Raw genomic sequence first — 14,885 nt, forward strand, 5'->3', positions numbered from 1 at the left:
ATGTCATTACCGTTAGATGTTATCCTTGAAAGCTTGGAGTCATCTCCGAAATCAATAATCCCTATACTTGCAACTTTACATCGTGATAAGGCGTTGTTGAATGATATTTCTAAGACAGATTTGAAGCATTTAGTATCACGTTCCTTAAATTTATCAAAATCTCCTATAGTATATAATAAATGGTGTGGGATTAATTTGATCAGAATATTAGGCAATAATTACAATATTTTAGCTAATGAAGGGGTGAATTTTGTAAGTCAATTATTGAAAATATTAGAGAACTGTAATCAGTCCTCTGACCCAAAAATTTTAAGCTCAACCGTTGAATGTTTAAACAGTCTATGCGATCAAATAAGAGGAAAGCCAACTCTTACAAGAGAAGTTTTGACGCCTAGGTTACCAACAATTATCACATTGTATATGGAAAAGATTGCCTACCATCCATCTTTAATTATTGGGTCATTAAACTCATTAATCAGGAAGCATCCTACGACTTTCAGACCTTACGGTAATAAGTTACGTAACAGGCTTATCGAATTTTTAAGTTCTGAATCTTATAAAGCCTTTCCTCAAGACTTGAAGCAATTAATATGTGAAACCTTAGCGACGTTGCCGATCATCGAAAAGACTGAACCAGATGCAAAATGGCAAGGCGATATAGTAGATATCGTAAAGGAATTATCACAAGTTTTGCTTATTTATGATGAATTCTTGAATTTAAATGATGATTCTGATTTAATGGAATTATTTAAGAAAATACCTCAAACCAGAGAAAGTGAAGCTCAAGGACTGAATTTCAAGTTTGCTTCTTTAGAAATAGATATAAACAAGCCAGATACCATTTTCCAAATTTCAGATAGAGTCGAACTTTTATTGAGTATTATGAAGGCTTATTTAGTTTCTGAAACTCAATTTAGTGTAAGGGTTCCGATTGGATTGGTACTCATAATTAACGAAATCATTTGTTCTATCAGTACTAAATTTGTCCCTTTTAAAAAGGACATTCGTGACGAGAAAGTTAAGAAAATAATTAAGTCTACAACTTTAATAAACCAGCTTAATTCTCTTAATCTTTTGAGTGAATTACCTATCAAATACCAGGGGTCATTAATTCCACATTTGAATAACATATTAGCATTCTTGGAAATACTAATCCCTTTCTCTAATAAGAGAATTGATTACCAAGAAGTATTGTCAAATGAAATATTCATGTGCAAATTGCTTGACTGTACTGGAAATTTCTTGTCGCTTGTATCAAGTTTGAGCGATGCGTCACTTTTAATAAGATTTATCGATGTTGCACTTTGTTTGGTTGAAGAAAGAACACTTAATTCTTCACCAGTTTCTGATGGAAAGAAACAAAATCACCAGGTTAATGGAAATAGGAAGAAAAATAAAAAGAAGAACAAGGAGTCTGTACCATTATCGGATTTGTTATCCCACCAGCATTTATTCAATGAAACAATTCCATCTTCAACTCTCAAATCTACACGTAGGTTTGTGAATATCGTTATAACAAGGGTCAGCTTACCACCAACTCAACACTATAGAGTGTTCCGTTATTTAATTATCGAAGCTACAGTTGCTAAGTCTTACAACAAAGACCAAATTATTTCTCAAGAATTAAAACATTTGTTAATAAACTCTGTCTTATATCCGGGGTTCGAAAAGAATTCAATGCTTCCAATTGTTACTAGTCTATTAGGTGACGATCCGCTATTGAGTGTTTTTAATAATCCAAGATTTCCACCTTTGCCAACTTATATTAAGAAATCAGGTCTGGTGATTGAAGACGATGAAGAAGAGAGTGAAACAGAAGATGAGGAAATGGAGCAAAATGATAATGATGGCTCATTAAAAGTAGACGAGGAATTTGAATCATCAACAAAACGTCGTAAGATTGACACATCTGAATCTAGCGTCGGTGGAAATGAACAACCAGAACAAAACCTCCCAAAAATAGTACCTGAAGATAGTAAGACAAATGAAAAGATATTTACTAATGTGAATCCAGAACTGATAATTCAATTTGCTGAGACATCTGAAAAGGTTGAAGATGTTGTTCCTGAACCCGAAGCTACTAGAACAGAGGTCCTTACAGAAAGCACCTCCGAAGCAGTTCCAACTTTAGAAAATCAAATTGCGACATCAATTACAGTAGACAAAGATGAAAACGATGATTCAGATTTTGAAATGCCAGATATCGTAGTTGGTGATGATGATTCTGATGATGAGTAAATAGAATTGTATATCATAATGTATAAATATTAATAGTTCGCGCTGATTGATAAACAAAAATATAGATCCAAGACGGCTTTTTATACGTACTCAATAACATATAAATGCCATTGCATACAAGCAGGATTAAGTTACTTCTAACAGAGGACTTGTCACCTCATAAAATTTCGTTATTAATACTTGTTGTATTGTATTGCACAGATTTCATTCGAGAAAATAGATTGCAAGCTGTTCTAACTACCATAGTAAGATTTTTAGAGAACGATTTAGTATACAATGAAAAGAAAGAGTTGGTAGTACTACCAGAATTACGTGACTTGTGTTTCATTTTGAAACAATCCATTATTTCTGATTCTAATTCTGGATCCGTGGAGAGTAAATTAGCCGCCGAGGAGGATGCTAATGATATTCAAAAAAAGTTGTTGCAAGCCCTATGGAATATAAACTCTGTTGAAAGCTTGGATTCTCATATAAAAAGAGCTTATTGTATTCTTCTGGGATCAGCTGTTGTGACAGTTGATGAACCTACACCGGACCAAGATATTAAGAAACTTATATCGCCTAGATCATTGCTTGGTTCATTTATACAAAAAATCGTAACAACATTTAGACTATTGCATTTTGACGAAGAGCTTCTTTTATATGAAGCATTTGTTGATTACAGGGAGCCTTCCAGAGCATTATATGTGTCAAACGGAGGTAACATACAACATTATAATAATAGACCTATAGACCTTTTTGATTCCAAAAGAAAGCTATTGGAAAAACCAGCATTTGCATTTGAGAACGCCAAAATCAAAGAAGCAAACGGAAATAATGAAAACGATGAAATCCTTTTTAATACACTCAAAACTCAATTAAATGAAAGCTTAGGTGTAAGCTTGCCAACACCCTCACAATCATCTCAAAGTGTTAATTTGAAATTATTGCCAGTCCCGAAACATGATATACAAGTTCTATTGGATAAACAGATAAGTTTATTGGAGGTATATGGAACTGAAACTCCTAAGTTATTACGTGATGTGATGTCATTAATGACATCTCCTAATTCTAATACATGCCTGATTCAGAATACTACATTTAATAATTTACCATCATATTATTATGTTAACTATTTGGAATGCTTGCACGATCTCGATTATGAAGGCGCTTTTCAGTCATTGCATCAATATTTTGATTATATGGTTTCGAATAATTCGAAATATTTCTATCATTTTGCATTAATTTCTAGGGCATCTTTGCACCAGTTTTTTGGTGAAGACGAAAAAGCCTTAGATGCAATTCAGGAGGCTATTTCTGTTGCAAGAGAAAATAAAGATAATTCAACATTAACATATATTTTATCATGGTTATTCAACTTTATGAAGAATAAACCTGAGTTATGGAACACTCAAACATTTTATCATAACAACAATGAACAGCACTTGTTGGACTTTCTAGTAAACAAAACTCAGTCAGTTTCCCTTCTGCTATATGCAATGAGTTACCATTTTGAAACATTACATGTAATGAATAATGGCGGTCCTCTAAACAAATACCTTGAAAGCTTGCTTAAGGCTACTTATATTTCTATTAATGACGAATTACCTACGTTTATAAAATCTGTTGAAATGATTGCAACTGTTTGGAGTAGAATTGGGAATCCGCATCTATGCAGTGTTTACACAGATATTGGTCTCGAATGCACCAAAGATACGGGAAACTTAAGTGACGAATTATCAATTGAAATAAGAAAATCTTATTTAGAATATTATAGTGGGGACACAGAAATAGCCTATTCGAAGTTAGAAGCTTTGAAACATAAAACGGTGAGAGATCAATCGCTTTACAAAATGTTGCAATTGCGAACATTGATAATGCTAGTAAAGATAGCATTAAAAAAAGGCCGTTTTAAATTTGCGCAGAAGATCATGGAAACGCTATCCAACAATGAAATTCAAGAAATCGAATTAAAAGCAGAGATGGTTTATCTACATGCTGAAGTTGAAACTGCGCTAGGTAACTTTTCGAAAGCTTTAAACTACATATCAAGTAATTTATCACGGATCGAGTCGCAACATTCTAAGACTCAGACTAATTTGCATACTATAATAAGACTTAATTTACTAAAATGCTATATATTCAATAAGTCAGGAGCACATTCAAGAGCCATTTCTCTCATCATTCAACAAATACAGCATGCGAAACAAACAGGATTCAAAACCTTAGTTGTTGAAGGGCTAATAATATTAATTTCCATTTTAAATAATATGGAATGTTACGAAGATTCTTATCAAATTTTAAGTGCAATAATGCCTGAAATTCTTATGGTTGAGAACAAGGAGTATACATCTACAGCATACTTTGAATTTGCTAAAACGTGCTTTAGGCTAAGCTTCCAAGATCAATTAACTGCACTGAAGTTAAATGTAAACGAAAAACAATTACTTAATAGATTTTTGAAATTTTTAAACACAAGTATTAGCGGGTTCCGCCAATCTTTGAATTTAGAGATGTTGAAGGAATGCTTCAAATTGGAAAAAGATATGGCAGATATGAAGCAATTAGACGAGCTCCAAGAGCATTCGGCAAAATCATTAGAGAAATTACGCAAAAGAGCATTAGAAGAAGCTGATTATGGATTTGTTTTAAATAATAATAAAATAGAAAATTAAGTACTTATATATAGGTTTAATATTTATTACTTATGACTGATTAATTAAATGAAACTTCGACAAAATAGACTTTAGATCGACTTCGCTCAACCAGGAATTTAACCTTGTGATAAGATTAGAGGTAGATATACACACAACAACAAAATTTATAAATATGTAGAGAGCGAGTTGAAAAATCAAGTGATAATTAGGATGTTATCATTTTATAAGGCAATGACGTTGAATTATGACTAATGGTTTCACAGGAAATTTGCTCATCATAGGCGGTTGATCATTTAATTCTTTTTTGAAGACTTGTCCTTGGCATCCATAGTAGCTAAAATCAATGCAGCAGCTCTCAATTGGATAACATTTGCAAATTGTTTGAAGAACCAAATTGGGGCACTTAAGAAAACTAGAACCGTGCCTAACCAAAAGAAATCAAAGTAATGTAAGTAAATAGCAACATAAAATAATTCATTAACAAGACAAACAACAAACAAAACTGTTCTATTTGTATAATATAATGACAATATCTTCGATTGGGATTCATCAACGTTCTTATGGGATGCAGAACCACTTGACATCATAGCATACATGTGGATATAATGAGAAGCCAAATCCAAAGATACTAACAATTGCCAAAGTAAACAAAAATCAGGATAAATGACACATAAGAAACAAGTCAATGATGTTGTGGCACATCTGTCAGTAACCATATCCAATACTGCTCCATACCTTGTACCTTGGTTATATTTTCTAGCTGCGTAGCCATCGAATGCATCTAAGAATCCTGAAATTCCATATAAAATTAAAGTACTTATAGGACGATTTTTCATACAAGCAAAAGACAATATTGCTGTCAATACACGAAGATAACCAATCAAGTTAGGTATGTAAAGCATAACATCTTTAACTGTTACGTTGCCTTTCGATGGCTTTATTATTGCTGAGGTTTGCGGTGTTACCGACATGATTTTTTATTAGTCTCTAGTAGTATTCACGAATGTTTCCTAAGAAATACTGATAGTAGTATAATAATAGTCTTATTTACAATTAATTTGAATACCTGAATTTATAGCTAAAGTACTATCTGAAATTGAAAAAAAAAACAGTTCATGGAACTTTAACTGAATTTTCGGCGAGCAGTTCTGATATAAAAAAACTGGATCGGATATTTCTTTTAGAAGCTCTTCTTTATGGGGAAAGTACAAGTTAGTGCTTAACAGCTATATATTCAAGGGTAGGCGGTACTACTATCGTATGGTATATAATGTTTATAATCTAATTCTTCTCACCTTTTTCTTGATCATCTTGCTGTAGGCATTCGGATAGCGTCGGATATGAACTCCAGTTGACCCGTTGATCAGTTGACCAGTTGATCAGTTGATTTCGATATAGAGAATTCTAACACATGTATTGATAAAAGATGATTTCACAAATAATGTGGTTTAAAAACATATATTGAAGTTTCCTGTGGTTAGTTTTTGGAACCAAACAATTGCTAGTTTTCATATCCCGTAATTAATTATTTGTACGGTTATCTACAGTTGAAAAATACCATTGATAAAGTACCATTGATATCTAAAAAGCATTAGGCATGATCAGGAACGCAAAAAAGACATCTTAATCAGTTCTTATGGAAATATATGCCATTGCATTGAGGATAGAGAGTTCTTACGGAAAACAGAAAAGCCGACAAATCCGTTTGAGATACCTTCAATATTCCTGACACCACACGATAAGCCTATCTACAGTATAAATAAAACTATTATTACAAATTAATAGGATGTACCTCGTTTAACACGTAACAACATTACCACAATAGAGGGTATTGAACTAGAACAGGTTCTATTCTAGTAAATAGCTATCTATAATCATTGATAATCATTGATAAGCATCGCTTCGAACCCAGACTTGTTCCGTAAATATTACTAAGCACCATTTAGAGCAATCGAGGTCTACATTACTAAATAATATATAAGGAAGTATATTGACCGAAATAGTTCTCCATATACATCAATTGATTCATATCATAAAGATGTCTTGTGGAACAGTATTAGTAACAGGTGGTACAGGATTTGTAGGAACCTACTGTGTTATTCAGCTGCTTGAACAAGGTTATGATGTTCACACTTCCGTACGAGACTTAAAGAAAGAAAATAGGTTACGTGAAATAATCAAGGCCAATAGTAAGCTTGATGATAAGACGGTTAAGGAAAAATTGAAAGTGTTTGAAGCTGATGTTACCGAAGATGACGGATGGGCGGAGGCATTCCAGGGAGTTGATCATGTTCTTCATGTTGCATCGCCATTTCCATTAACTGAGCCTGAAGATCCCAATGACTTAATAGTCCCGGCTAGAGAAGGTACATTGCGTGTATTGAGATTTGCTACTTCGTCTCCGTCTGTTAACCGTGTTGTGCTTACATCGTCTTTCGCAGCCGTAGGCTATGGGCATGCTGAACGTTCCAAACCATTTGATGAGAACGATTTTACGAATATCGACGGAACTAGTGTAACTTACGTCAAATCTAAAACGATTGCTGAAATCGAAGCGTGGAAATTTGTTAAGAGCGTTGCGAATACTCATGCCCAAAGCCCAATTTCACTAACTGTTTTGAATCCAGCGTACATCTTTGGACCTTCTTTGAAGAAGAGCCTTGATAATTCGTCATCTTTGAAAATAATAAATAATTTGCTCGATGGTACGCTTGCTGACGGGTGTAAAAATATGTACTTGAGTGCCGTTGATGTAAGAGACGTAGCAAAACTTCACGTTCAAGCTTTGCAGACCCCAGAATCAGAAGGAAAACGATTTATCTTGACGACAGGTGAAAACATTTCATTGCTAGATGTGGCAAATATTTTAATTGAAAATTTGCCATCTGAATATACGAAAAATGTGCCAACTAAAGAAATTGAAGGGACGAAAGATATTCGGAAACCATCTACTAACGAGAAAGCTAGAAGGGTTTTCAATTGGAAACCAATTCCCTTGAAGGAAGCAATATTGGAGTCTGCAAAGGGGTTGCTAGATATCTAGGAGTATGATGTATCAAGCCGTAGATTGTAGTGCGGTATTCACTTTCAGCGATTTCTACAGAGTTCTTCCAAAATCTTTGTTATAAAAATGTTAGTGCAGTAGAAGGATTTACATTCTATCAAACAGAAAATGGCCGAATAATGTTTGCGAGAACGATTTTAGTAACAAAATTAGGAAAACTGATTTTCTGAAGTAGATACTCTGTGATATAGTTATTGGAGAAACCATATATATCTTTGTATGTTATGAATTAATTTATTTTTGTTTGGCTGCGTGTATTGTAGTACTTGTAAGCGAATATTTGATGCGCTTAAGAAAAGTATATAATTTTTCACAGTTATTGTTTACAAATAAAGCTTCGAGTTTGCCTTTATTTTTAGTCAATTCTTTCGACTATAATGGTTTCCATATCCACGCTCCTACATGGGGGATTTTTATTGGTTGGTCAAAGTGCATATCAAGATGTTGCAAGCCCTCAACAGGCATCAGTCGAACAGTATAATATTGTCCGGTTTTTAGGTGGGGCAGGACCATATATTCAAAACCCAGGCCATGGTATTTCAACAGATGTACCAGATCAATGCACAGTCGAACAAGTGCAATTAATTCTGAGACATGGTGAAAGGTTTCCCAGTTCTAGTGCAGGGAAGAAATATGAAGACATCATGCAAAAGTTTGAAGACTACAATGGTACATTCAGTGGGCAGTTATCATTCTTGAATGACTATACTTATTTTGTGTCGAATAAGGACTTATATGAACTCGAAGTAAGCCCTTCGAATTCACGTAGCCCGTATGCTGGAACCACAAATGCCTTGAAGCATGGTGCGGCTTTCAGAGCAAGATACGACTCTTTATACAACCCCTCTAATGCTATTCCTGTTTTCACCACGAGTAATACTAGAGTATACGAAACATCGCAGAGTTTTATTCGAGGCTTTTTGGGACAAGAGTATGATGAAAGTAAAGTTGATACTGTAATATTATCTGAAAGTAGTGAAATGGGTGCAAATAGTTTGACTCCTGCGAGTGCATGCAGTGCGTGGGATTCAGAAGAAAGTGAAAATATTTTGAGCCACTATTCTAATGATTATCTTGACAGTGCATTAAAGAGACTTTTAAAGCCAAACCCGGGGTTGAATTTGACTACAGATGACGTTTATAACATGTTTGGTTGGTGTGCCTATGAACTCAACGTGAAAGGTGAATCACCTTTCTGTGAATTATTTACAAACGAAGAATTCATTAAATATGAATATTCAGTTGATCTTTCGGATTACTATTCAGACGGTCCAGGCAATTCCGTCATAAAACCAATTGGATCAGTACTCCTAAATGCGTCTTTACAACTATTGAAGGACGAAGACCTGTCTAATAAAATATATGTGTCGTTTACACATGATACTGACATAACCAATTACATTTGTGGGGGGTTGGGTTTATTTGAACCAGAGAATCCCTTGCCTGCAGACCATATACCATTTTTTAATCCATATGTTCGTTCACACATTGTTCCACAGGGGGCAAGGGTTTATACAGAAAAGCTTAAATGTTCAAATGGAAGTTATGTTAGGTATATTGTTAATGATTCAGTTATTCCCATCAATAATTGTACTTCTGGCCCCGGATTCTCTTGCGGCATGGATCAATTTGAAGACATAGTGAAAACTAGATTGGAAGGAGTTGACTACGCCAAACTGTGTAAAATCGGTAATGCTACCAGTGATTTGACATTTTTTTGGGATTACACTAAAGTTAAATATAATGCACCACTTAAGAAGGCGTCTTATTAGTTTATAATGGAACTGAATTTAATAGATATTAGATTTTATAAATAAAAATACTACATCACCACTCCAAGTCACTGAATACGTGTAAATACTTTTCGTCTAATTGCCCTTTTTCTTTTGTTACCCTGATTTTATTATAATAAACCAGACAGGTATGATTAACACATTCATTCATGCAGCTTCTAATAGATCTAGACCCCAAACCCTCATAATTCATATTGACACACATTTCACATGTTTTATCTGCGGATAATACTTTAAATTCTCCCAATTTAGAGGACATAGAAAGGTTTGCGATTAATTCTAATTCGTTGCTTAGACATTGACAGCAAATGAATTTAGACTTGGAATGCTCTTCTAATTTTGAGCCACAACATGCACAAGAGTTTGATTTTATAAACTTTGCAAATTGGAAAATATTTGTCTTCGTTTCAAATAGTTCGTTGCTGAATTTGGGCAACTCTTTATACCAACCTTTGATATCTACCCCAATCAAGTTAAAAATACGTTCTAAAGGGGGGATCAAAACTCTTGTAATATAGTATTCATTATCCAAGCTTAGAGGTTTCAGAGTGTTGTATGATTTAATGAAATCCTCAGGTGATATGCACCTATCCCTTATTCGAAGTTTGGATGAATCTTGGAAAATGAGATATGGAACCCTTTCGCGATATTGCGGTTCATTTCTTGGGTCCTTATTCACATTTCTATTTGCAATAATAGCACCCGGCGGTAAATGTGCCTCATTTTTGTAAGTCCCAAAACGTACCCCCTTAGCAAAGCAGAAATCCTTTATAGAAACTTTATTAATTAAAATCTTGTAAAATTGTTCCATTGTATACTTCTTAATTAGCGACAAATTTTTAGTTTCAAATAATAGTCTAATTGTCTTCTCAACCATTTTCTGCTGAGCTGGTATACCATCTCTTCTAATCGTTTCTATTCCTTTCGCATCAAATTTCGGTTCCTGCTGATCTTCATATTCATAACTATAACCAACGTACCGTTTCTTGGCAAGCAAAATACAAGGGTGATATACCTTCTCAAATTTTAGCTTTATAGGATCAGGGAATCTATCTGTTATAAAACTTGCAAGCTCTTTGCCGATTTTGAATGCATCTTTTTTAGTCTTACCAGGCAAATAAACAAACAAAGAATCTGTATCGCCATATACAACTTTCGCCCCATAGTGTGTCAGTTCAATTAAGCTTGCGGACTGAGTTAAAATTTCTCTACCAGTTGAGACAATAGCATCCGCGATATCAGAATTTGGCATTCTACCACTAAAAGTCGCTGAAGTGTATCCGTATGTGACGTTTGCAATTAATTTCAAGGCTAATTGACGTGAATTATATAATTTAATTAGCTCCGGATCATCTTTAAACAACTTCATTACATATTTAACATTGATTCTTGCATTCAAAATTTCCTCAAGCATCTTGGCTAACATAGACTTTCGAATAGACGATTTAACAAAAACATAACCGTTAGGTGAAATGTTTAGACCATCGATTTTGGCAAATAAATCAACTAAGCCAGGTGGTAATTTAAGGTTTTTTAAATAACCAATAACGTTCTTTTTTGGACTGAACCCATGCAACTTACCTAAAATTGTGGAATAACAATAGTTATAAGCAATCATAATTGATGGATATAAGGATTGAAAGTCTAAGACTACCAAAGGAGACTTGTAAAAATTCGAATCTGGCTCCATAACCAATGGAATACATTCTAACAGCCTCATTTCATGAACTTGTTGTTTTGAAACTGAATTTAGCAATATATTCTCTGCCTTAGTTATCCTACATAAAATAGATTCAACTTTAAACTGGGATCCTCTATAGAAATTAGAGTTGAAATCAATTCCAATTAGTCTAGATTGCTCAACATTTTTTGTAATCAACTCTTGAATATCAATAATTTTCATCATTAATTGAACCCTTTTCATATAGTACTTGAAAACAGACAACAATTCCAGAAAATTGTTTCCAGAATACCATTGACTTAACTGAAAATTCAGGTATTTTGGTAGCGTTTGATGAAGCAAATGATATGAGATATTCTCCAAAGAATAATTTGTAAGACTTAATTCAGATTTCAACAACCTCCATAAATTCAATATATGACGCCCATTAATTTTGAACGCAGATGTATGAGTATATCCCCATCTATCGCCGAATTTGCCGTTGCTTTTGAACTTACAACGGCTCAATTCAAACAATAAATTTATGTCATAACTATTTCGAAACCGTTCAATAACATAGCCCCAAGATGATGCGTTTATCTCATACCCAGATAGAATGTCCGGATCAAAGCATTCAACAAGCCAAATTAGTTTATCAATCATTGATTTTTCATCAAAAAATATCGTGACTATAGGCTTTTCGACAAGGTAGCTTGAAACCTTCCTTAATTGCTTATGAAATTCATCTGTCAGAGATCCTGGTTCAAGATAAACCAAAATGCCAACTTTGTCATTATTCTTGAGGAACATTTGGTTCGAGTCGCTGAAAGTATAAAAAATCATCGTAATAGGGTCCACATTCGGGTTAGGTAATAGATCATTAAAAGTATTAACATGGATTTCTATATGGAAATTAGTTAGCGAGTTGAAAGAGCTGGGTTTACGTGATACTTTTTCCGATCTATATGAAAACTTAAAGTCATTGGTTTGGGTAATCGGAGGTTCAATTTGAGATCGGAATTTAGACCTCTTGTATTTCATCTTAGCTTCCTCTACAGTAACCCATTTCTCAATTTCTGCTCTCAGAGGTGGTTCAATAAGATACTTCCAAGAACAGATGCTCCTTGCACATACTTTATTTTTTGAAGAACTTGAATCCCTTAGACTTTTTTTAATCATCAACGACATAGGTAATAAATTAGAACCTGCAGTCACTTTAACGGCTTCAATCGTGTTGTAATTTATAAGAGGAATACTAATTTTCTTATTAGCGAATATCATTGGCTTAGACTGAACGTCTGATTCCTTGTCATAGTGTGGGTCAGCGTAAATAACTTTCAACATATGTTGCTCATCAAAACTTTTCATTATATGATTGGGATCTAACAAATGAGGCTTTATAATTTCATAAAGGTGTCTATTCATAGGGACATCTACTAGGTCAGGAAGATTATCACTTTCTTCCGACTCTGCAAATCTGCTGAAGTAATTACGTGGTGAACTAGGAACTTGCAAAGCCGATTGCCCTTCCTCTGTTGCTTGAGAAGCAGACGTTCTCCTCCTCTTCCTCTGGCTTACTTCAAACATTATATCATGGTCTGATCGATTAGGATGGCTTTGAACACCACCATGTTCTGCAAGATCAATATCACTTTCCTCAGTTCCATCATTTGGGTTAATTTGTTCAGAATCTGTGAAATCATCACTATCAAAATCTATACCCAACGAAGATTTGGATTTGGCTTCGATAATATCACTATGAATGACATCATTTTCTTCCTGTTTAGAAATATCTTTGGACATAATCAGATCTTCAAACAACGACAGATAAACAGTCCACTTCATTAGATCGTCGTTGAAATTCAACAATGATATACCACCTGAAGAATTAGTGACCTTCTCTATATCAATTAAATCAAATGCTGTTGAAAATTTAGAAAATTTATCAGATTCAATAAATCGCTTGAAATATTCATCTAATTTTTCTGTAGGAGCAGGCTTTGTTAGAGAAATTACATAGCTCATCAAATCTTCTAAATCAGATTGATTTTCCCAAGACGTCCCACCCAAGCCTAAGTTATTCTGTGAAAACTGTGACTCAGTCATCTTTGAGCCCCTTGATTCACATTGATATTTCAAATCCTTATAGATATGATTTAGCGACGATAAATGTATCTCACTGTTAGGTATTCCTGAATTGAAACGACGATTCTCAACGAAGTCATTGTGTAAATGCCGTTGTTTAATATAACTTCTATTATGTATGTTCTCGGTTGTGATATCAAATTCTAACAAGGATCTGCCAATTCGAGCAAAATTAAAACTATCAAGAATATTGTTAGGTTTGATGAATGGTCGCAAATACGACTTAAGATGCGCCGTATCTATGTTGGTATTGTCATTTAGAATAGGGTATCTTAAATAAGTATTGTTTATTTCCAACCAACCACACCCAAACAAATTAAAATCAGTTAAAAACTGAAGTAAATAAGGAATGTGCGCTTCGTATACGTTCACCGCATACGACTTCTTCGTCCCTCTGTCAAAACTAGAGCTGAAGTCGCAGATATTGATAAGCTTGTCTTGAAAAAGGTTAGTTAGCCTTGTTTTGTACAAAGGAGAAAGCAACGAGATTTTGTAAAATAGCTTGTAGCCAATTTGATACCCGTATATTGGTGAAGCTTTACATATTGCCACCTTAGCAATAAATTTTCTTTTACCCAGGCCCGAATCGGTATTCAAGTTTATTACCTCTTCTTCCTCGTCACCTTTCTTTCGCAGAAAGGACTGCTGCAAGCTCTTTTCAAGATACTCTTCCAATTGACCTATATAATCTTTTGATCTCAACAATGCCTCATCCTCAAAACAATCAACATACAAATACGGGTAGTAATTGTGAACATGCACTAGAACATTATACGAGAGGGCTTTTTCCGCATGTTTAGCATCGCCATGTTTCGTATGACTATCATCGGCGTTTTCTCTATCGCCATCGCCATCATCTATGCCCACAACCAACGACCCAAAAATCCTTATGATAGGAACCTGAACAACATCATTATACAATTGATCTAGCTTCAGTGAATGTGTCTGATATGTATCGTAATCGTTTATCTGAACATGTAATCTAGCATCGCTCATGTAGGGTCCGACAGCGCTTAATAGACCGTTAAAACAACTTACAAAAGCTACTGGTGATCTATTTCACTTAGTGCGGGTGCTTTACTCCTATTACCAGAGGTTATTATACGAGCCGAGCTGTCTCTTCTACCAGGAATCAGGATACCCAAAAATTGTGCCCAAGATCCTTATAGTAAAGGTGCATCAAAAAATAGAAAACGTCGTACTCTTATTTGAACATTTGATTACTGCAGCGCAACAGCTAATGCACACTACATGCTATTGCTACATCATCTTACAGCGACTTAACCTAGTTGATGCCTTATTTTAATGTGCCACACTTTACGTCGCTTCGACACTTCGGTTTCGACCTG

At 34.5% G+C, this 14,885-nt stretch overlaps 6 protein-coding genes across 6 annotated transcripts; 4 read left to right on the plus strand and 2 right to left on the minus strand.

The window, feature by feature from the left end:
- AC631_00588 (uncharacterized protein) lies at positions 1-2,238 on the plus strand (the record flags this gene model as incomplete). The annotated part of the gene is made up of 1 exon (XM_015609418.1): positions 1-2,238. One exon carries the CDS (start codon positions 1-3, stop codon positions 2,236-2,238), a length of 2,238 nt encoding a protein of 745 aa, XP_015469715.1.
- A 104-nt stretch (positions 2,239-2,342) lies between these two features.
- AC631_00589 (anaphase promoting complex subunit 5) lies at positions 2,343-4,892 on the plus strand (the record flags this gene model as incomplete). The annotated part of the gene is made up of 1 exon (XM_015609419.1): positions 2,343-4,892. One exon carries the CDS (start codon positions 2,343-2,345, stop codon positions 4,890-4,892), a length of 2,550 nt encoding a protein of 849 aa, XP_015469716.1.
- A 275-nt stretch (positions 4,893-5,167) lies between these two features.
- AC631_00590 (CDP-diacylglycerol--inositol 3-phosphatidyltransferase) lies at positions 5,168-5,845 on the minus strand (the record flags this gene model as incomplete). The annotated part of the gene is made up of 1 exon (XM_015609420.1): positions 5,168-5,845. The coding sequence occupies one exon, from the start codon at positions 5,843-5,845 to the stop codon at positions 5,168-5,170; it is 678 nt and encodes a 225-aa protein (XP_015469717.1).
- A 1,067-nt stretch (positions 5,846-6,912) lies between these two features.
- AC631_00591 (SDR family oxidoreductase) lies at positions 6,913-7,917 on the plus strand (the record flags this gene model as incomplete). Its single annotated transcript, XM_015609421.1, has 1 exon — positions 6,913-7,917. One exon carries the CDS (start codon positions 6,913-6,915, stop codon positions 7,915-7,917), a length of 1,005 nt encoding a protein of 334 aa, XP_015469718.1.
- Positions 7,918-8,315: 398 nt separating this feature from the next.
- AC631_00592 (histidine phosphatase family protein) lies at positions 8,316-9,710 on the plus strand (the record flags this gene model as incomplete). Its single annotated transcript, XM_015609422.1, has 1 exon — positions 8,316-9,710. The coding sequence occupies one exon, from the start codon at positions 8,316-8,318 to the stop codon at positions 9,708-9,710; it is 1,395 nt and encodes a 464-aa protein (XP_015469719.1).
- A 55-nt stretch (positions 9,711-9,765) lies between these two features.
- Positions 9,766-14,532, minus strand: REV3 (Rev3p; the record flags this gene model as incomplete). Its single annotated transcript, XM_015609423.1, has 1 exon — positions 9,766-14,532. One exon carries the CDS (start codon positions 14,530-14,532, stop codon positions 9,766-9,768), a length of 4,767 nt encoding a protein of 1,588 aa, XP_015469720.1.
- Positions 14,533-14,885: the final 353 nt, after the last annotated feature.

This window comes from Debaryomyces fabryi (genome assembly GCF_001447935.2).
Source record: "Debaryomyces fabryi strain CBS 789 chromosome Unknown contig00007, whole genome shotgun sequence".
In the NCBI taxonomy this organism is placed as follows: Eukaryota; Fungi; Ascomycota; class Pichiomycetes; order Serinales; family Debaryomycetaceae; genus Debaryomyces; species Debaryomyces fabryi.